At 43.8% G+C, this 23,524-nt stretch overlaps 1 protein-coding gene and 1 long non-coding RNA gene across 2 annotated transcripts; one reads left to right on the forward strand and one right to left on the reverse strand.

Moving 5' to 3' along the window:
• Positions 1 to 1,925: 1,925 nt before the first annotated feature.
• LOC148140961 (uncharacterized) lies at positions 1,926 to 2,544 on the reverse strand. Its single transcript, XR_015753110.1, has 2 exons — positions 2,166 to 2,544; positions 1,926 to 2,052 (listed from the first exon to the last, which is right to left on the reverse strand). It is a non-coding gene; the product is annotated as an uncharacterized LOC148140961 (long non-coding RNA).
• Positions 2,545 to 2,716: 172 nt separating this feature from the next.
• On the forward strand, positions 2,717 to 16,595 carry LOC122541264 (uncharacterized). The gene is made up of 2 exons (XM_043677880.2): positions 2,717 to 2,849; positions 10,174 to 16,595. Exon 2 carries the CDS (start codon positions 10,630 to 10,632, stop codon positions 11,719 to 11,721), a length of 1,092 nt encoding a protein of 363 aa, XP_043533815.1. The 5' UTR covers positions 2,717 to 2,849; positions 10,174 to 10,629; the 3' UTR covers positions 11,722 to 16,595.
• Positions 16,596 to 23,524: the final 6,929 nt, after the last annotated feature.

Genomic DNA, 23,524 nt, shown 5'->3' on the forward strand with positions numbered 1-23,524 from the left:
ATTGATTTAATTTACTAATTTATGTATACATGGTGGGCATTACGGAGATGTGGCTGCAAGGGGAGAAGGATTGGGAGCTGAATATTCAACGATATACATCCTATCAAAAAGATAGGCAGGTGGGAAACCCTACCCCCTCTGCCCATGTGCCTATCTTTTAGATAGGATGTATATCCTGGAATATTCAACTCCCAATGCTGCTCCCTTTGCAGCCACATTTGTAATGCCCACCACATATACCTGCCAATTTTGATCTGCGCCACAAGCTCATTTACCGTATTCTTTATACTGTGTGCATTCAGATATAACACCTTCAGTCCTGTATTAATTATCCCTCTTCTTATTGTCATTCATTTGTCTACTGTGCTTAAAGTTTGATTGCTAACCCTTTCCAAATACTCTGTCCTATTTGTGTCTGTGCTAGACATTTTAATAACCTCTGAGTTCTGCACTCTAACTTCCTCCTTTGATTTGAGATTTCTAATTTCCCCTACAACTGACACCCCCCCCCCCAAAATTAAGTTTAAAACAATCTTCGGCCCTAGTTATGCGATTCACTAGGATTCTGATCCAAGCATGGTTCAGGTGAAGACCGTCCCATTGGAACAGATCCCTTCTTCCCCAGTACTGGTTTCAATGGCCAATGAATTTAAACCCATTTCTCTCACACCAGTCTTTGAGCTACACATTTGCCTACTTAATCTTATTGACCCTGTGCCAATTAGCTCGTGGCTCAGGTCATAATCCAGAGGTTATTACCTTTTTAGAGTCTGCTTTTTAATTTAGCTTCTAGTTGTTCATATTCCTTTAGAAGAACTTCTGCCCTCGTTTTATCTATGTTGTTGGTACCTACATGGACCCAACCACTGGGTCTTTGCCCTCCCACTCTAAGTTCCTCTTCAGCCCAGGCGAGATATCCCACACCAGAGCACCAGGCAGTCAACACAACCTTCGGGACTCTCGATCCTGCTCACAGAGAACAGTGTCAATCCCTCTAACTGTACTGTCCCCAACCACAACATTTATCTTCTCCCCACCCCCACTCGAATGGCTCCCTGCACCATAGTGCTGCAGTCAGGCAGCTCATCCTCCCTGCAGACCCCATTCCCGTCCACACAGAGGAAAACTCTTGAACCTGTTGGAAAAGGACAGGGCCTGAGGCTCCTGCAATTCTACCTCCTGGATCCCTCTACCTGCCTCACTCACTGCCACACCCTCCTGTCCCTGACCACTGGCCGAATTTGAGTTTGTTAGCCTAATGATTAGATTACTTACAGTGTGGAAACAGGCCCTTTGGCCCAACAAGTCCACACCGACCTGCCGAAGAGCGACCCACCCAGACCCATTCCCCTACATTTACCCCTTCGCCTAACACTACGGGCAATTTAGCATGGCCAATTCACCTAACCTGCAGATCTTTGTGACTGCGGGAGGAAACTGGAGCACCTGGAGGAAACCCACGCAGACACGGGGTGAATGTGCCAACTCCACACAGACAGTTGCCCGAGGAGGGAATTGTGAGGCAGCAGTGCTACCCACTGAGCCACCTTGGGTGTGACTGTTTCCTGAAACAGTGTTTGTGTAACTCTCCCCCTCTCTGATGTGCCACAATGTTTGAAGCTCAGACTCCAGCTCATCGACTCTGAGGCAGAGTTCTTCCAGCATCCAACATTTCCACAATGGGGTCCACCAGCTCCACATCTGCAGAAACACCACATCACCAATCCTCCACCTTATTTTATTTAATTTTAACTAAATTATTGGGGGAATACACAAAGATAGGGTGGAGGTTACAGATCGGATCAGCTCTCCTCGATTTTACTGAATGGCAGAGCAGAGCTGGAGTGGGATCACATATCTTTACCATGGTGTGGGCAGCACAACCGGATTCGCACAGGCTGCTCTTTTTAATGTTAAAAAGGACAGTTACAGCCAGGCTAGAAGTGGAAAAGTTAACTCCGCTTTCTACTCGTTATGAGCGAGCGACTGGTAGGCAGACTTGACGGGGCGCTCAAGTTGCGTGGTGAGGTTTCCCAGGAAGTCACTGAGCAGCTTTCGGGTGTAAAATAACAGAAAATTAAAATTAAAAAATCGGCATCCGACTCCCTTTGGGGAATACTGACAGAAATATCCACAGAACCGAAGCAAAGGATTAGATTTCTTACAATTGGCGGCCAGAGACGCCGCAAATGAATCCGCTGGAGGAACAGGTGGGTTCAGTCCGTCTCATCGACCACCGTCGGGCTATAAACCCCATTTTTTTTAAAGGGGCCTCAGCGACGGTTGAGACTGGGCGTTTAAATCTGGGAGCGCGAGCCCTGGGCGGGAAGGACGGCACTGGCCACGTGGGTGGTGCAGGTGCGCGCTGCGGTGTTGCCGGAGGGTGGGGAGAGGAGCAGGGGCGGAGCGAAGGAGGGTCACGTGGAGGTAGGAGCGGGGTGAAGTGGGGGAAACCGGGGCTCCCACCACAGCGCCTGCCTCCAGCTACTGCGCGCGCATTCCCACAGAACGCGTCCAATCTTCAGTTTCACAGAAAGGCCATTCTTCTGGGAAGCAGAGTCGGCACCGCCCTTCAGACAGCGCGCTTCCTCCTCCTCCTCCTCCTCCTCCTCCTCCTGCTCTATCATTATAAAAGTGGGTGCATCTCGGAGAGACCGCGTCTCCACAGCGCCCGCGCAACAATGGCACTGTCCTCAACCGGCCTGCGTCACCATGACTGGTGCGCGTGCTTTGGTCGAGCTGGTTACTCCATTGGCTGGGTGGGACATCAATCATATCACCACTCCGGCGAATTCACTTCCGGGGCAGGTTCACTTCCGCTCGGGGGCTGAAGACCCAATGAGGAGATGGTGAGTGTAGCTGCAGGGCTGTACAATAGTTGCTGGATGAAAGGTGGTCATTCTGTCTGTTTGTTCTCTGTAAGAGCAATTCAGCTAGTTCCATCCTCTCGCCTTTTCTACCTTGCTGGTCGGGGGTCTGTATTTTTAATATTCATAGCCACAGAGTTATACAGTACAGGAATAGGTCCTGTGGATAAGGATCAAATCGCACCATAGTAGATGAAGAATTCGAGCTCAGCGTATATCTGAAATGAAACGATGGCCTAATGAAAACATTGTTCTAAAAGCACCTGACTCACAGTGCCTTTTTGCGAAGGAAATCTTGCTCTCCTTACCTCATCTGACCTGTGTGACTTCAAAACGCCACCGGCAATATGGTTGATTCTCTCTATGAGCAGTTAGGGGTTAGTAATAAATGCTGGCCCAAATGGCAAGGTTATCGCAATGAATGCAACAAAAAACCCTGCAATTGGACGACCCCAGTTCAAGGAGCTAATCAATTACAGAGTTAGAGTCGTAGTGATATGCAGCATGGAAACAGACTCTAGTCCAACTCGTCTATGCCTCTTATACTTTAACCTAATCTAGTCCAATTTGCCAGCACTTGGTCCATATCTGTCTACACCCTTCCTATTTATATACCCATCGTTTAAATGCTGTAATTGTATTAGCCTCCACTGCATCCTCTGGCATTTCACCCTCTGTGTGACAAAATTGCCCCTTAGGTCTGTTTTATATATTTGCCCTCTTACCGTAAGCTTATGCCCTCTAGTTTTTTACTCCCTCACCCTGGGGAAAAGACTTTGGCTATTTACCCTATCTGTGCCCCTCATGATTTTATAAACATCTATAATGTCACCCCTCAGTCTCTGATGCACCAGGGGAAGCAGTCCTAGCTTTGGGGAAATCCCAAAGGCTTTTTACTCATGCGTGAGGAATAAGAATGATCATGAAGGTTGGGCCGGTCAGGGATCGTGTAGGGAACTTGTACGTGGATCTGAGCAGATAGGGGAAGCCCTAAATGAGTTATTTTGCTTCAGCTTTCATTAAGGAAAGTGACCTTTGTTGTGAATGAGAACTTTGAAGAGCTGGGAAACAGGCTTGAGCAGATCAAGGTTGATGTGCTGGAATTTTTAGCAAACATTAAGATTGAAGACCAAAAGATATGCAGGTCAGGTGGATTGACCATGCTAAATTGCCAATAGTGTTAGGTGCATTAGTCAGAGGGAAATGGGTCTGGGTGGGTTACTCTTTGGAGGGTCGGTGTGGACTTGTTGAGCAGAAGGGCCTATTTCATCACTGATCAGATAATTCCCCAGGGCCAGACCAGGTTTATCCTTGGTTACTCCAGGAAACAAGAAATGCGGTTGCTCAGCTGCTTGGCAAAGATCTTTGCTTCCTCACTCTCCATGGAGTCATCCCAGAGGATTGGAATGAGGCAAATGCTGTTCCTCTTTTCAAGAAGGGTAATGGGGAAATCCCTAGCAATTAGAGACCAGTCAGTCTTAAGTCTGTGGTCAGTAAGGTTTGGAAAGGATTCTGAGGGATAGTATTTATGACTGTTTGTTTGGAAAAGCATAGCATGATTAAAGGCAGTTAGCATGGCTAGGTGAGGGGTAATTCATGCCTCACAAATCTTATTTGAGTTCTTTGAGGAGGTGACGAGACAGTCGACGAAGATCGGGCAGTGGATGTGGTGTATATGGACTTCAGCAAGGTATTTGGTAAGGTTCCCCATGGTAGGCTCATTAATAAAGTCAGGAGGTATGGGATACAGGGAGATTTGGCTATCTGGATTCGGAATTGGTTGGCTGACAGAAGGCAGAGAGTGGTTGTAGATGGAAAGTATTCTGCCTGGAGGTCAGTGGTAAGTGATGTCCCGCAGACCTCTGTTCGTGGGCCTCTGCTCTTTGTAGTATTTTACAAATGACTTGGATTAGGAGGTTGAGGGTGGGTTAGTAAATTTGCCAGTGACCCAAAGATAGGAGGTGCTGTTGATAGTATCGAGGGCTATTGCAGGCTGCAGCACGACATAGACAGGATGCAGAACTGGGTTGAGAAATGGCAGATAGAGTTCAACCTGGATAAATGCGAAGTGATGCATTTTGGAAGGTTGAACTTGAATGCTGAATATAGGATTACAAACAGGATTCTTGGCAGTGTGGAGGAACAGAGGGACCTTGGTGTTCAAATGCATAGATCCCTCAAAGTTGTCACCCAAGTGGACAGGATTAAGAAAGCATATGGTATTTTGGCTTTCAATAACAGGGGGATTGAGCTTAAGAGCCAGAAGGTTTTGCTGCAGCTCTACAAGTGAGACCACCCTTGGAATATTGTGTCCGGTTCTGGTTGCCCTATAGGAAAGATACGGAGGCTTTGGAGAGGGTGCAAAGAAGGTTTACCAGGATACTGCTTGGACTGGAGGCTTTTCTTATGAAGAGAGGTTGACTAAGCTCGGACTTTTCTCTCTGGAGAGAAGGAGGAAGAGAGGTGACCTGATCGAGGTATCCATGGTAATGAGAGGCATGGATAGAGCCCATAGCCAGAGACTGTTCACCAGGGCAGGATTGACTGGCACGAGGTGTCAGTTTTGAAATACTAGGAGGAAGGTACAGAGAAGACGTCAGAAGTAGGTTCTATACGCAGAGTTGTGAATGCATGGAATGCATTGCCAGCTGTGGTGGTGGAAGCAGAGTCATTAGGGACATTTAAGCGACTGCTGGGCATGCACATGGATAGCAGTGAATTTGTCAGGGTGCGTAGGTTAGGTTATTTTATTTTAGATTAGGAATAATCCTCGGGACAACATCATGTGCCAAAGGGCCTGTTCTGTGCTGTACTATTCTATGTTCTACATTTAGCCTCTCCCTATAGCTCAAATCCTCCAACCCTGGCAATTTCCTTGGAAATCTTTTCTGAACCCTTTCAAGTTTCACAACATCCTTCCGATAGGAAGGAGACCAGAATTGCACGCAACATTCCAACAGTGGCCTAACCAATGTCCTGTACAGCCGCAACATGACCTCCCAACTCCTGTACTCAAAACTCTGACCAATAAAGGAAAGCTTACTAAATGCCTTCTTCACAATCCTAACTACCTGTGACTCCACTTTCAAAGAGCTATGAACCTGCACTCCAAGGTCTCTTTGTTCAGCAACATTCCCCAGGACCTTACCATTAAGTGGATAAGTCCTGATAAGATTTGCTTTCCCAAAATGCAGCACCTCTCATTTATCTAGATGAGACTCCATCTGCCACTTCACCACCCATTGGTCCATCTGAAGATCCTGTTGTAATCTGAGGTAACCTTTTTCACTGTCCACTACACCTCCAATTTTGGTGTCATCTGCAAACTTACTAACTGTTCCTCCTATGCTTATATCCAAATCATTTTAAATAAATGACAAAAAGCATTGCACCCAGCACCAATCCTTATGGTATACCATTGGTTACAGGCCTCCAGTCTGAAAAGCAACCCTCCACCACCACCCCCTCTCTTCTACCTTTGAACCAGTTCTGTATCCAAATGGCTAGTTCTCCCTATATTCCATGAGATCTAAGCTTGCTAACCAGTCTCCCATAGGGAACCTTGTTGAATGCCTTACTGAAGTCTGTATAGATCGCGTCTTCTGCTCTGTCTCTGTCAATCCTCTTTGCTTCTTCAAAACACTCAACCACGTTCATGAGGCATGCCTTCCCAGGCACAAAGCCATGCTGACTATTCCTAATCCGTTCTTTCCAAATATATGTAAATCCTGTCCTTCAGGATTCCATCCAACAATTTGTCCACCAGCATTGTCAGGCTCACTGGTCTATAGTTCCTTGGTTTTTTTCTTACCACCTTTCTTAAACAGTGGCATCACATTAACCAACCTCCAGTCTTCCAGTACTTCACCCATGACTATCAATGATACAAATATCTCAGCAAGGGGCCCAGCAATCACTTCCCTACCTTCCCACAGAGTTGCACAGTACACCTGATCAGGTCCTGAGGTTTTATCCACTTTTATGTGTTTCAAGATATCCAGCACCACCACCTCTAATATGGACATTTTTCAAATGTCGCCATCTGTTTCCGCACATTCTATGTCTCCCATGTCCTTCTCCATAGTAAACAATGATGTAAAATGCTCATTCAGTATCTTCCCCCATCTCCTGCTGCTCCACACGTCTGTTGCCTTGCTGATTTTTGAGGGTCCCTATTCTCTCCCTCATTCCCTTTTTGTCCTTATTTGCAGCACAGAAGATCCCTTTTGTCCAAATCGTCTGTGCTGTCCAGATTCTAAACTGATCTAGTCCCATTTGCTAACATTTGGTCCATATGCCTCTAAATCCTTTCTATTCATATATCCATCCAGGTGCCTTTTAAATGTTGTAATTTTACCTGCCTCCACCACTTCCTCTGGCAGCTCATTTCATACATACACCACCATCTGCATGAAAATGTCCTTCAGGCCCCTTTTAAATCTTTTGTCTCTCGCCTTAAACTTGTACCCTCTACTCACCTACTCTGAGTGGAAAAAGGCCTTAACATTTCTCCCTATCCAAGCTCCTCATGATTTTATAAACCTCGTTAACATCATCCCCATCCTCCCACACTCCAGGGAAAATAACCCAGCCTATTCAGCCTCCCTCTATAGTTCAAACCTCCGACCCCAACACCATCCTTGTAAGTCTCTTCTGAACCTATTAAAGTTTCATAACATCATTCTTATAGAGTGTTCTAAAAGTGGCCTCGCAATATCTTGAGGCAAGTGTGCCTAATGCCTTGTTCACCACCCAGTCAACCTGTGACACTTTCAAAGGACTATGCACTTGCATCTGAAGGTCTGTTTGTTCTGTAACACTCCCTAGGGCCTGATCATTAACTCTATTACTCCATGTCTCTTCTATTCAGATCCATCAACATTATCCTTTTGTGATAACCTATTCGCAGTCATCCTCTTAACGGTTTTGATGATTTTAAAGTAATTCTATTATCCCTGCTGGCAGCTAAAACAATATAATTAGATACCCTCAAGGTATGCCGTAAGTTCTTAATTAAAAATGCAAGGTCCGTCATGAGGAAATCTTCTCAAAAGTTTACTGTGTCAGCCTAAAAGTGAATCCTGAGTGTGCAGTCTAAAGATACCAAAGGATTTCCTTCATAACAAGAAAACACTACAAGATCTACCTGTGATTGATTTTCAGATCAATGGATCTTACCAAAACGAAACTATAACCTGAAAAGCTAACTCCAGGCATAGGTCCAAATGTTTAGCTTTTGTAGTTTTCCATCTGCATCTGTTGTCTCTTTGGACAGTTTCAGAAATGTTCCTCTCAGAAAAGCCTCTTCCTACAGTCTTTGTACAGATTTTATCCTGCAATATCCATCTACAATGGTGCAAATATGTTCTAAGTTTACTTCCGTTGTGATGACTAACATGGTATAACACTCATTCATCAGTTGGGAGCAAAGTGATTAGTTTTTCTTGCACTTGTTTGGTTGAAAGACATGACGCTCATGGAGTCAGTATTGAGGACCTCCTCAGTTGAATGTAGGGTGGGACATTCCCATGGATGGTGACAGAGGAGTCTGTTATGTTTCCAAGTTGATACAGTCTGTGGGTAGCTCTCCTCACTTGGGGACTCAGACCTTGGTAAGGGAGAGTTGACAGATTTCACTGGGTTGAGATCACCTTCATTTTAATCTGACATAATGCCAGATCTCTCTAATTTCTCTCTTTATTACATTTTGTAGTGATTGTTCACTATGGTTTACTCGGCTGCTTCAGAAGACTGCCAGAGTTTGCCATGTTGTGTGGAGTAATCGTATAGGCCAGAACAGACAGTGTTGCAGTTTCCCTTCCTTGACGGATTATATTTAGAATTCTAGGATAAGCTGAATGTTTTGATGGAGTCATTTTTGATTTTAATCCATAAATTCCTAAAACTTCAAACTTTAGATTCGCAGTATGGAGTAGTTGAGACAAATACCTTTTTAATGATAATTTCTCATTCATGTGAATATCTAGTTTAACAGAAGGAAATGTGGGTTTGCTGAGATGAGGAGGGATGAGAGAATGTTCATGGTAAACATTTCTCTCAATAATTCTATTTGTGAACCAAATTTTCCATGTTTGAATTTGAATCATTAATCACTGAATTATTTATCCATTGTCATAGCATTTCGCTGTCATTACTAGCAGACACAGTTATTTCAATATCTTTTAATGCCTTATTTATAGATTTTTACCAGAAGGGCTTGGCCTTTCCCAAAAGTCTCGTTTTCGAGTTTGATAGTTTTACCCAGTACTCTGGCTGATTGCACAACCCACACTCTACTGATCAATTTCCCAGGATAAACCTTCAACCTGGTGCCCTTAAACAATATTTTCCTCTGCTTCTAACACTTTCCACTTTGTGTTTTCTTCAAGTAATTTTGGAAAATAAGAGGAGGATTATCAACATATTCAATCAACATATCACCTGATATGCATTTATGTTCAATGCATATCCTAAAGATCAAGTTTATCTTTGCCAGCAAGACTTGAGCTTATCATGAATTGAATGTCAGTTAACACTGTACCTGGAAAGATGTGGGCTGATATGCAGAGGAAAGAATATAGCTACAATGTGGTCTCCTCTACGTCAGGGAGACAGGACGCCAACTTATGGATCATCCCAGAGAACATTTCTGGGACACCCACAACAACCAACCCCACCACCCCATGACTGAACACTTTAACTCCCCCTCCCATTCCACCAAGGACATGCAGGTTCTGTGCCTCCTCCATTACCAAGCCCTAACCACCCGAAGCCTAAAGAAAGAACGCCTCATCTTCTGCCTTGGGACCCTGCAACCATATGGGATCAATGTGGATTTTACCAGTCCCAAGCCTCCAACTCGGCACTGCCCTTTTGGCCTGTCCATCTTCCTTCCAACTATCCACTCCACCCTCTCTGACCTATCACCCTCCCCTGCCCCCACCTTCATCCACCTATCACATTCCCAGCTACCTCACACCCCCCAGCCCCACCCCTCTCTCACTTATCTCTCAGCCCCCCAGCCCACATTCCTCATTCCTGATGAAGGGCTTATGCCCAAAACATCGATTCTCCTGCTCCTCGTATGCTAGCTGACCTGCTGTGATTTTTTTTTTCCAGCACCATACTCTGGGCATTGTTATCTTCGGGTCACTATCCACTGTCTCTGCTAGATTCAGGGGGTGTCACACAAGTGAGGAAAAAGCAAGATCTTGTAATTGAGTCTCCCACACAGGGGAATCAATCCCTTCAGCAAAGGAAGAAAGTGAGTTGGAAAAATCATTTTTTCCCTTTTCTTGTTTTACAGAAGGATTGCACTATACTCCACCAGAGGATACAGAGAGGATAGACACTGGGAATAAATCTTGACCATCAACCAAGGAGCAACTGCACAATTGTGGGAAGACATCCAGTCCCTTCACAGCATTGCTCAACACAGAAGGTTGGGCAGTGAAACTATCATCTGGAAATTGGTCGGGTCAGGGGAGCTTTGACATATCGGATCTGAAACTGGTCAGTGGTGTGCAGCCTTCCATCAGAACTAACCTTTCTGAAAGTTCGGCTGTGGGCGATTGGTCAGGGTGAGGCTGGGAAGAAGGGTGAGTGGCTTCTGAGTGGTGAGCGCTGCATTCACTCATCAAGCCGTGGGAGTCACTGACTCATTTCTATTCAAATGTGAGGCTTGTGCGGAGGGTTAGAGTCCTGACCCCACCAATCACGCAAGGTGCTTCAGTTGTGCCACTGCGAACACAGGGACAGCCACATGGAAGAGAAACCATTCAACTGTGAGGTTTGTACTGAAACTATAGTGATGTCCCCGAGACAGATGATGCACACTTGGGAAAAATCCTTCAGTTGTGATGTTTCTGAAATGCCTTTCACTCAATCCTCCCATCTTCTGTCCTACCCAAAGATTCAGACAGGGGAGAAATCAGTGACGTGCAAGGCATACAATAGCTCGTTCTCACAGTTATCGACCCTCCTCAATCAACAAGACTCTCACACCAGGGAGAAACCATTCACATGTGAGGTATGCCACAAATCTTTTGCACAGTCTTCAACCCTCCGTGTGCACCATCGCATTCACACAGGGGAGAAGCCATTCACATGTAACGTGTGCAACAAATCGTTCTCGCAGTCATCAAATCTCCGTGCGCACCAACGCATTCACACTGGGAAGAAGCCGTATACGTGTGAGGTTTGTGACACGTCATTCTCTTACCCATCAAACCTTCGCAAACACCAATACCGTCACACTGGGCAGAAACCATTCAAGTGTGAGGTGTGTGACCAGGCCTTCACGCTCTCTGCGACGCTCATGACTCACCAGCGCATCCACACTGGCGACAAGCCATTCAAGTGCGAGGTATGCAACAAGTCATTCTCTCAGTCATGGCCGCTGCTTGTGCACCAGCGCATTCACACTGGGGAGAAACCGTTCACGTGTGAGGTGTGTGACAAATCGTTCACGCGGTCATCGACCCTCCTGCAACACCGGCGCATCCACACCGGGGAGAAACCTTTCGTCTGCGAGGTATGCGATAAATCGTTCTTACGCTCATCGACCCTCCTCGAGCACCAGCGCATTCACACGGGGGAGAACCCCTTCACCTGTGAGGTGTGCGAGAAGTCATTCTCACGGTCGTGGACCCTACTCCTCCACCAACGCATCCACACTGGGGAGAAGCCGTTCACGTGCGAGGTGTGCGACAAATCCTTCTCTGACTCTTCAAACCTGCGGAAACACCAGCGCATTCACGCAGGGGAGAAACAGTTAACATACGAGGTGTGCAACAAATCATTCTCTGAGTCACCGTACTTACTGGTCTCACATGACATCCAGACAGGGGAGTAACCCTTCAAATGAGAGGTTTCTGCTGAGGCTTTTGTGACCTCTTCAATTCTCTTGGGACTCCTTGAGTATTCAAACAGGGAAGGAGCTCTTCAGCCATGATGTTTGCAACAAAACTTTCAGCCACTCCTCTGACATCCTAAAGCACCAGCAGATACAACTGGTGAGAAACCATGGCCTCTCCCACAGGAGAGACCCATTCAGTGCGAATTCAGTAATACTGCCTTTAATTGGTTCTCAGCTAACATGGCACACCAGGCGAAGTCGTTCAGGAGGTACACTCCTGTTGATGTGAGGTCAACCGCACACCAATGTCTCCACACAGACTTGGAGCTGAGTCACCTGCTTCTGTTGCACTGAGAGTTGTCTGTGTTGTTTACCCTCCTGTGCTGTCACAGGGGACCTGTATTTCCAAAGCATCATCTGCCTCAGCAGGGTCTGTCTCAAATATCTCCCACCATCATCCATTCATTTCAAAAAGGTCAAATTTAACCTTTTGACTGGATCACCAAATGAAGACATCAATATGTACAGAAGGTCCTGTATAAATTCAGCGTCCTTTCAGTGCTGTGTCAGGTACAAGGCACTCACTGACTCTCTCTCCCTGACCAAGAAGACAATCAGATGCACAGTGGTTAAAAAGATTTCAGCTTCTGATTGACCAGTATGAACTCTGAGATGAGCAATTCCTGGGATAGTAATGGAAATACCTCAATTACCTTTAGTGCCTCTGGCCTATGCAGGGGGAGAATGAGCAAGGAATACCGTTCCTCATCAGTCAGTCCAGCTGGGAAGTCGGGTAGGGCAGGATGTGGTTCAACTGTGACAGTCTCCATTGTCTCACATCATTTTACTATCTGGCTGGCCATGTGCCAAATGGCTTCTCAAACCAAGCAGTAGAAGTCACTCAATGTTCAAGTCAGTATCTTGTGGATTGGAGTGAATGGGAAAGAGGACATCAACCCCCTACAAAAATGTGCATTTATACAGCACCAATACAGCAAGACATCCTGAAGTGTTTAATGCAGTTACAATCATATAGAAATTGACACCAAAACAAAGGAGATATGATGGGGGATAGCACTGCATCCCTGAGGATTTCGTCAACCACGATATGTGGGTAATTCAGGAGGATGTGTGTCAACATTTTCCATGCTATGGCAAGATGGAAACATCTCAGTTGTTTGCACAGCCTAATTTATCTCTTGAACAGCTACAGTTATGACATTCCTGAAGCCAAGGGAAACTTATTTACCCTGAAAATCCATGGGACGAGGGAATGGACTCTTCACTTGAGCAAACGTCTGCCAGCTTAGAAGAACTCCGCTGGAATACCATTGTGACTGCAGGCTTTGTTTTTCGTCTGATTGCCGGGATTGGGATAGACTGGAGGGTATTTGTTCCCCTTCTCGGTTATGGTGTTGTGTATAGATTGATCTTAATGATAGAGAGGCACTTCAGAATTATTCAAAATGGCAGCAATTTGTCTATCATACTTTCAGCCTCAACAGCTTAGAGATAAGGCAGGGCAATAGCATGGAAAGAAAGAATAAAAGGAAGCAATTCCTGCTCGCTCTCTCCTACAATCCCTTTGGAAATTGTACCCCTTGTTTCCAAAGATCTGTGGGTCAGGAATTGGCCTGGTCAGCCCCATAAAGATCAATAGCAGAAACACCCAACTCTGAACAGGCATCATCTATGAATGAGGGAGAGATGAGTTGGGGATTGTAGTGGTTCTAAAGGTTTAGTTTAAAAGATATATAAGGTGGGAGTATAGAGAAAATGTAGAGTTTTGAGGGGGGAGTTCCTGAGCTTGGAATCTAGACGCCGAAGACCTGGCCATCATGATGACCTGAAGGAAGTGGGGCAGATATACTAAAGGCCTGAACTGCAGAGTTCTGAGAGAGGTGGGGCTGGGGTTGGCAGAGAGAGGGAGTGAGGCCAGGGAACAATTTGTGTTTGAACATGAGAATTTTATAATTGGAGGTACTGGGGAAGTACGGACTAATGTAGGTCAGTGAGCACAGCAGTGATATCTGAGAGTTAGGATAGAGAGTGCAGGGTGTATGAAGTTTCTGGTGTGAGAAGATGGGAAGCTGGATAGGAGAGCATCAGTACCATGGACAAGGATTACACCAGGGATGAACTATAGCCAGGTGGGAGGGTGTTGAAATGGGTAATTTACTTAAACTCAAATTCCACGACTCTGCACTGATTGAATACCTATTTCTTCACTTGCGACCTTAATCACTTAATCAGTAGGAAACAGTGCAGTGATGTAACTCAGGAAAGGTTTGTTAACTTACAGGAATAATACTTAAGTCTACGTAGCAAATCTATTGACTTATCATGGTTCTTGCTTCCATATTCAACCTAAGGTGCAGGTGACACTTAGGCTTTCTTAATTTCGTCGCTGCTGTTGTCTTCAGCTTCTGGCTTGGACAACAGATTGTGGTCTTCAGTTTCAAGCTTGACATGTGCTTTGACCTTTGAAAGATGGTGCTTTGTTAACACTTTCCAGGCACAACCATATGCAGTGATATTATTGAACTGCAGTGTAAATGAAAACAAACTGGTCAATTGCACGAAGGAATCTGTTGCCACAAAGGTTTTGAGTCTGTCAATCAGCCACTCCGAATTCATCACATCCCTTCGCCTCCTGCTGTAAGGCCAGCAGTGTGCAATTCTACTCATGCAGCTGAATAAGATCTGTTTTATGCAGTTCAATAAAACTCATCCAAAATTGTCCTTGGCAATTTCAACATCACAGTTCCTGGCATTGAAGGAAGTCTTAGGAGCCGGGAGTTGGAAACTGCAATGAGGGAGATGAATCCTCTTGGAATTCATCTTTTCCATCTTGGCATCCTCTAGTACAAAGACATAGGAAAAATTCAAGAGCTGCTTTTTTGATTAGTGCATCCTCAATGTGTTACTCCGGGATGATTCAATTCTTCAAATGAAAAATGCCCTGGACTCCAATGTGTTAGGCATTATCAACGAAAGAACCAAGCTGACTGCTTTTGAGCAGTTTTTACCAATTTGGAGAGTTTTGATGCCACTGTAGACAAGGAAGCAGACGGCAGGCTTTCCAAAGCATTTAGCATACTCTAGTAATGTGTGAAGAATTGTAAACTCAGTGCAAGGACGAAGCTTTCTGTGCAAAGACATAATCCTCACCACCCTCCTTTATGATGCCCTGTTAGAGGTTCAGCACTGCAGACATGTACACCGTAAGTGCTTCCAATAGCACCACCTCTGCAGCACCCTCTCAGGATCCACTGTGAGGGTTGCACTACAACCATTGAAGTCTCGGAAACAAGTAACGTCACCAGTGTTCTGCAAGGCCTACTGACTTAGGTGGGTCACATTACTGGTCTGGATAACCATCACCTGCTCAAAATTGCATCGTATGGGGAGCTGACCAATGATACCTTCCTAAAACTGTGATCTACAAATGAGTGTTGAAAGAGAGAGAGGGAGGTCCAACTGAGACAAGGCTGGATTCTCAATGGTTTCGGGAATGTGAGATCAATCTCTGGCTCTTAATCACACTTATTCCTGATGAGACTTCCCATTATCTTCTAACCGTTTCCTATGAAGTCAATTATTTATTTGACCTTCGCTCTCATTAGACTTTGTTCTCTTATTTTTATAACTTCTCACAAACAGAGTGGCACATTTTACAATATGCTTTTTTACTCATTTATTCAGGAGAAGAGGACATGTACTGTCTTGCCCGCATGTTTGGTACCATGAGCCTGTCCTATCAGACTTAGTTGATGAGCATTCTCATTATATCAAATGGTCACTGATAGGATTCTGATTTAGAGGTCATCTGCTGGGGAATGTAGTTACTACAACTGGTGCTTGGAACAAATTACTTTTTAAACATTGTGGTAAATTTGCATATAACCTAAAATATAGAGATTGCAAAGTAGATGATACTTGATCTGTAGAGAGTGTGTGTAAAATATGTGCATGATGACAATCAGTGTATGAAAGATGAGGTGTTGTTGATAATTATACTTCAAGGTTTGGTTAATGCATAGTCTTATGGAATAAAGGTCAAAAAGAATTGTACTGTAAAGACTATTACAGAACAAAACTCTGACAAATAATAGTGTGATAGAGCAAAACATGGTTTATCTTCTAAAACACTGCAAATTAAAACTCGACTAATGTAAAATAAATCTATTGCTCTTTTTTTCAATTTGCATAATAAATCTTTCTACCTTATCTCTAACAGCCATAATGCCAGGTACTTGTTAAAGGTATGATGGCGATGTAGTAGGATGAGCAGTTGGAACTCGCTCCTTCAATCTTGATATACTGGAAATTTTCACTGAGAAATGGTGATATACCTTTAACTAAAGATGGGTTACCAGCTGAGTCGTGATATGTTGTGTATTTTTTTTTAATGAGCTAGAATTAAACATAATACTGTTAACTGATTAACATGCTTTGATTATTTCATCAAATAAATAAACTTAAACTAACCATGAAATGTAAATTTCTCTCCAAAAAGTTGTGATCTGGGGGGTCAGAGGCTGAGCTGGAGGTTGAAGAGGATGACACTGACTGACTATTTCTTGTTGGAGATGAGTGGAGAGAAATTTTAAGAAATGTGGGAACCGGAGTAATCCCTTGAGACAGTTACGTCATTCAGTTAGATTATGGCTAATCCATATCTGAATTCTTTCACACTTACTCCCTTTGCCTAACCAAAAAATGTTAACAAAATTAGGACTTGGAGGCAGATTTTGAATCATTGCAAGTGTTTTATTTTGTTTGGTTGCAAGATTGTTATAAGCTGAATGTAACACTCATGTTTGTTGTGATTTATAACTCAATAAATTCTTACACTGTAACCCAGTGTACCTGATAACTGTTCCTGTTCACTGAAATACTCAGGAGTCTACATTCAGTGTTCAAAGGAGATGTGAAATTGAAGCTTTTTGTCTTGCATTCATCAAGACTAAAATACAAGAAGCTAACTTGAGAAAGGGAGTCCAATTTGTACAGGAAGAGAAGGTGCTAATAAATTGTGCCAGCGTTGGTGAAGAGATGGAACAAGAACAGTTACTCTTAGTTCTCAGACTGTGCAACTGGAATCTAATTGGTCAGGGTATTGCCATGGGAATGTAGCAGAGATGGGTAGAACCATGACCCGTTTTCCATCAAAAAAGGTGTAATATTCCTTTAGCCTCTTTTAACGCAGGGTCCTCTGTTTTAATATATGTAGCTTCTGGATATGCGCAAATTCATCACGTTGCAAGTTTGACTGAAAAATCTTCAATTACTTTTTGGTGTAATTCACAGCACACTCCGCGTTCTTTGATAAATGTTGTCCACCAGCAGAATCAGATCTAATGTGAGATGCAGTGTTCTGAAATTTGCAAGCATAGGCTGATAAAGCGGGATTGCCAATTAGGTAGCAGGATATGGTAATTTATACTGTTTGCCAGTTGTATGGCCATTGGGGGTAACTCCACTGACTAGAGTTCTGTCGAGTACAAAGGAAGATAGCTGTGGTGTTGAAGGTCAATCATCTCAGTTCCAGGGTAGCACTGCAGGAGATCCTCAGCTCAGTACTGTACTCAGCTCAGCCATCTTAGTTTTTTTTGTAAATGATCTCATGTCACATATTTGATTTGATTTTATGGTCACATGTACTAAAGTACAGGAGTACGTAAAGTGTATAAGGTAGCACCATGCATAGTGACTTTATGTACAAGTATCTAGGTGCAGAATCTTAAGGACAAGGTAGAAAGAAAGAACAAAGTTAAACATTGCAGTAATTATAGTATAACATAAAACATGCAGAGTAAGGTTAAAAGTTACACATTGCAGACCTTTGGTTTAAGTAGAACACCAAAGCTGAAGGTTCAAATATTCTAGTCTTTCTAAAGGTTTAGCCCTGGGGAGACTGCACTTTGAGAAATCATCTCAAGAGCAGAAGTCCTTGCAGAGGCGATGCCAGGCCCAAGGATCACTGCTTACTGCCGTAAGACTACAATACATATCAGGAGACTGCCACACTGGGCCAAGCTGTTAAACACTTCTCAGATACTGAAGCAGCCTGTGTCTGTATACAGTAAGATCTGAACAGTATCCAGGCTTGGACTGATAAATAACAAGTATTACTCACACCATAGTCAATGGCCATCTCAAACAAGACAGAATCTAACACTGCACCTTGATTTTCAATAGTAGTACCATCACTGAATGTCACCAACGTAGGGGTCACCATTGACCAGAAACACAATTGGACTTGCCATATAAATACTGCAGTTAAAAAAGCAGGTCAGAGGCTAAGAATCCTGCAGTGAATAACTCACTTCCTGACTCTCCAACTCATGTCTACTATCTGCAATGTACAAGTGAAGAGTGTGACAGATCATTCTCCACTTTTCTGGATGAATGCAACAACACTCAACAAGCTTGACAACATTAAGAATAAAATGGAGCACTTGGTTTGCACCATATCTAAAGACATTAGTTACTAATACTTAGCAGCAGCAGTGTCACCAACTACAAGATCTGCATTGCATGAACTCCCTAAGGGTACTTGACAAGGCATTTCAAATTTAAAAACTCCACCACTGACAAGGACAAGGGTAGCAGTTACCTGAGAATACAAATGCCCACAAGTTCCCTTCCAAGCTGCACACCATCCTTACTTCACTATAACTGGGTCAAATACCCGGAACTCCCTTCGCAGCAGCATTTTGAGTCCACCTATTATCAAATGATGTGGAGAACAAAGAATTCTGTGTCCTATGATCCTGCCCCACTAACTACCTGACCAAGGAGCAGTGCTCAGAAAGCTTATACTTCCAAGTAAACCTATTGGACTATAACCTGGTGTTGTGTGCTTTTTAACTATTATCAAATGGATCACAGCCAGAAATGCCAAATCCCATAAGTGAATTTAAAAAGGTAGATAAAGTTTGATGTGATTTACATTAGTAACCAGTTGAAGTGCTGTGGGTGTCAGTGTTGTCTTCGTGTCTGTGTATCTAAAGCTGTGAAAGTTGGTAAAGTCCCCAGTGTCAGCTGGAATGGACATTTGATTGTCGTCAATCAGTACTGCTGATGGACTTTCAGTTTTTATTCATTCAGGTAAGTTCTATTGTTTAGACACAGTTCAAAAGGTGTTCAACAATAAAACTCAAGGAATATCCCGATGTTCACTACAAATCAGCATCAGTGAGGCTTTTGAGTCAGTTTTCAAATCCCTCCCTGGCCTCACCTCCCCTGTCTCTGCACCTTCTGTATTGCACTGGGAAATCAGCGAGGAATTCTGCTCGTCCTGGAGTGGGATTTGAACCCACATCTGCGTGGGTTCTGTGACCATGATTAACGTTGTTCCAAAAGCCATATGAATCATTCCTCGGGTTCTTGGCTTCAATACAACCCCCCAACCATAACTTTCACAAGAATATTGCAAAATATGTAAAAAGAAAATTTCTTGTAGATATGCACATTATTGGCCACGAAGCCAAGCCAATCATGGTGTAATGCCTGTAAAGATTTTCTTTTCATGTACTACGGATTAAGAAGCGGGAAAAGATACTGCTGTAAACCAAGGCACTGTTGTCGAATTTGTTGTAGGGTTAAAACAAAAATGAACCACTGGGATTCCTTCTGTGTTATATCTGCCTGATTTACAGCAGTGGAGGAGGATGCTGCATGTTTCAGCTCTGTGAGTGCCCATTCAGACCAGTTTTACCCAGTGACTGACTTTTGATTGTTTTTTTTGTTCAAACGGGACAGTTGTGTGTCTGTTGAAGAGTGCTCAGCATAGCAACGACGTTTTGATTAGTTCCTGGGCAGGTGTCGACAGCTTTGTGATTGTGCTCAAACATTCACCTATAAAAGGGAAAGCACCCAAATCTCTCCCTCCCACTCTTTCCTTCTCTCTACCTTTTGAGTGGAAAGTAAAAGAAAATCTCGCTCTCGCTCTGTGTCTCTAACCCCCACCACCCCCCTCCAAATTCCCTTCTTGAAAGGAAATGGGGAAAAACACATTTAGACATACTGAAAGGATGAATCTTCAACCAGTGAATGAAAGACTGAGATTTGGTGTGTCCACTTTCTCATGTCCTCAAACAGGAGTTGAAAGAAATCCAAATCAAACAAAAATAAAATAGCTCATGGGTCTCTAATCGGACTGGTACCAGAACTGTACTTCACTGGCAGTTTTGTACCTTCCCCATCCATAATATTTGTGTCTTATCTCTTTATCTCTGTTTGTACATACGTGGGATTTTTTTGTTAGAACTTAATTTAAAGAGTTGTAAGTTAGCAATTCTTGTCTTTTTCTTACCATTGGTTAAACTTGTTTGGTTGCTGTTCGAACACTCATTGATGTTTCATTATTTTTATTTTATCTTCTTATCAATTTTGGTTTGGAGCTATCCATTGGGACCTGTGAGCGAAAGATAACATTTGAATTGTGGGTAAAAGCTTATGTAAAAAGGAAAGCAGACCAAACCAGCTTTTGTTTATTTGTGAGGCCAAGCCCAGAAGTTAATTCTACATTAGTTCCTGATCAAAACGTCTGTCAATACTTCATCACGGAGGAAGAAGACTGTGTTTTAAGAGCCAGCAGAAGTTGGCTATTAATGAGGTCAGTATCTGGGAATTGGTTCCAGGAAGTCTGAAAAAGATGCTCAGTCAGGTGGCAGATGCTAAATGATAACTTGGACCCCGTGGAGGAAGCAGTCAATCTGTTAGTGAGTGGTCAGAGTTTGAATTAGGACTTGGGAGTGTTTTTTTTATGACAGGGAATCTGGCTGTTGATGTTACAAGATGAAGATTTGAAAGCTCTCTGCCTAACCTCCGTAGGTAGTTCATGGCAGCTCAGACGGAAAACTAAGTGAGACGTATTTCTCTCTTTATCTGGGTGAACTGTAAAGGTGACCCTAATTGGCATCTTCAGATGATTGATCAAGAAACAATCATCTCTGTGTGTGAATTCATGCATCGTGAAAATCGTGTAAGTAATCTGGCCAGTTTTGTTGTTTTATTCATCCTTTTAACTTTTTTTTTCTCTGTTTTCAGCCTCATTTACACAAAAGAGTTTATCGCCGAGACAACAACTAGATTATTTTGGCAGAGTAAAATTAAACCACAAAGTTACTGTGTTGTTAGTAACTGACAAAGTCTTTTGTTTAATTATGAAAGTGTGTTTATAGTTGATTATTTACTGAGTTGAGACTGGTTATTCAAGTCTGATTAGAAACTATTGAGGGTCTTTGAAAGTATTAATTTTACTGTGTTGTGCATACCAAGATAGAAAAGCTGGTTTGGTTTGGCTGATTGTCATAACAATACAATAAATAAGTTTTCTTGTTAATGATTAGGTACTCTTGTAATTTGAATTCAGTGATTTAATCAAATTTTCACATTGTGCCAACTCCAGAAATAGTGGGATTTGATTTCCAATGCCCTATTTCAGGGAATAGTTTGAAAGCACTTTTTTTACATTAGACTCCCTACAGTGTGGAAACAGGCCCTTCAGCCCAATCAATCCACACCGACCCTCCGAAGAGTAACCCACCCAGACCCATTTCCCTCTGACTAATGCACCTAACACTACGGGCAATTTAGCATGGCCAATTCACCTGACCTGCACATCTTTGGATTGTGGGAGGAAACCGGAGCACCCGGAAGAAACCCACGGGTAAATGTGCAAACTCCTCACAGGAGGTTACCCAAGGCTGGAATCAAACCTGGGACACTGGTGCTGTGAGGCAGCAGTGCTGACCACTGAGCCACCGTGCCGCCCAAATGTGATTAGATTCTCTACAGTATGGAAATAGGACCTCCGGCCCAACAACCCCACACAGACCGTCTGACGAGTAATCCACCCAGACCCATTCCCATACCGTATGGGCAATTTAGCATGGCCGGTTCACCTGACCTGCACATCTTTGGAAACCAGAGCACCCAGAGGAAACCCACATAGACACAGCAACAATGTGCAAACTCCACACAGACAGTTGTCCAAGGCTGGAATTGAACCCAGGTCCCTGGTGCTGTGAGGCAGCAGTGTTAACCACTGAGCCACCGTGCCAACTGTTCAGCTGGGAGTTTGGAATAAAAGCAATGTGTGATTCTGTGTGGAGTTAGTGGATGTGATAAAGAATTGAAGGATAAACATCCAGGTTAGGATGAGCGTTTTTGTTCCCTAAAGGATATTAGTGCTAGGTTTCAATGTAAGCTGATGATATATTTACTGTCCAATTCACCATTTTGTCTCCAGTTCACAGGGTTCTCCATGTTAAAAGATCTCTCATTGTTCTGAAACTATTCTGATTGTATTCAAGAAATTCATGATTTTTGGGAATGTAAATTTTTCTATTGTAACCACTGTCCCTTTACACAACACTTCTTTCATAATAACCTTCCCATTACTTCATCACTGTTATCAGTACTGTAGGCAAACCCCATTAATATCCTAACTGCTTTTTGACTCCTTAATTCCACCCATATCAATCTCCTGAATGCTAAAATGCATCCTTTTGCAATACTTCTTCTGTTTCATCTTTTTCTTTTAGAATGGATGGCTCAGTTGGAAAACTTTCAGTCTGATACACTTATATATGAAACATCCCATTACTGGATATGGTGTTACTCTGTTTGCCTGTGTTGGGACCACTGTGACATTTATCACCCATGCAAGTATGTAGTGCAGAGAAATGGTTCTCTGAGGTAGTTCGCCGTCTCTTTCTATACTGTGTCTAGGGCCTGTCCTAATATAGTATTATGGATAGACCATTGAAGAGGTTTGAGAGAAGAGGTACTGGTCTTGGTTAAATGGTTCATTGCCTGAAATCAAGAAGTACAACTTGCATTACAAGTGATAACTCGGACTGGTAGGAGCTGTATAGAATACATATTGAGCTCCCAAAAGGTGATCATGTAGGATTCAACTGTCTCCACCCAAAGACTGTAGGTGACCTCATCAGATTGGGTGGAGCTCAATATAACTTCTTTTGAACCATTACCATATATAACATCTCCCCACAAGGTTTTACCCGACAGTTAACCCATTATATATTCATGTAGGTTCAATAGTATTATGTTTACTAGTGACCCAGTTCTCACACCCCGAAGATTCTGCCTTCACAAATGTAAACAATGATTACTCGTTGTCCTGATGGCAGCTGGAGTACTGGCAACTTGCTTGCGTTCAGAGTGGCATGTCCACTTCTGGGTCCTCCAGCTCCCCCATTACTGCTGCTAAATTATCCCTGTGGTAAACAAACAGACCATTTCTACAAGGCAGCAAACATCAAGGCATTTTACAGTTTACACACAGCATAACCCTGTGATTCTGATCAATGAACACTTTCTCATGAATAAATCTTCATTTTATGGAGCTAAGTGTGACTCCTTACTCTCATACTCCCGTTAGCGTGATTCCCTCCCCTCACTCTCCCCCTGTCAGTGTAACTCACTCCCCTCTCTCTCCCCCTCTGTCAATGTGACTCCTTCCCCTCACTCTCCCTGTCAGTGTGACTCCCTCCCCTCACTCTCCCCTGTCAGTGTGACTCCCTCCCCTCATTCTCCACCTGTCAGTGTGACTCCCTCCCCTCACTCTCCCCCTTTTAGTGTGACTCCCTCCCCGAAATCTCCCCCTGTCAGTGTGACTCCCTCCCCTCTCTCTCCCCCGTCAGCGTGACCCCCTCCCTCACTCTCCCCGTCAGTGTGACTCCCTCCCCTCACTCTCCCCCTGTCAGTGTGGGACTCCCTCCCCTCACTCTCCCCCCCTGTCAGTGTGGGACTTCCTCCCCTC

The sequence above is a fragment of the Chiloscyllium plagiosum genome, unplaced genomic scaffold (genome assembly GCF_037043375.1).
Source record: "Chiloscyllium plagiosum isolate Xiang-an unplaced genomic scaffold, Cpla_swu_hap1 HiC_scaffold_35, whole genome shotgun sequence".
NCBI classification, from domain to species: Eukaryota; Metazoa; Chordata; class Chondrichthyes; order Orectolobiformes; family Hemiscylliidae; genus Chiloscyllium; species Chiloscyllium plagiosum.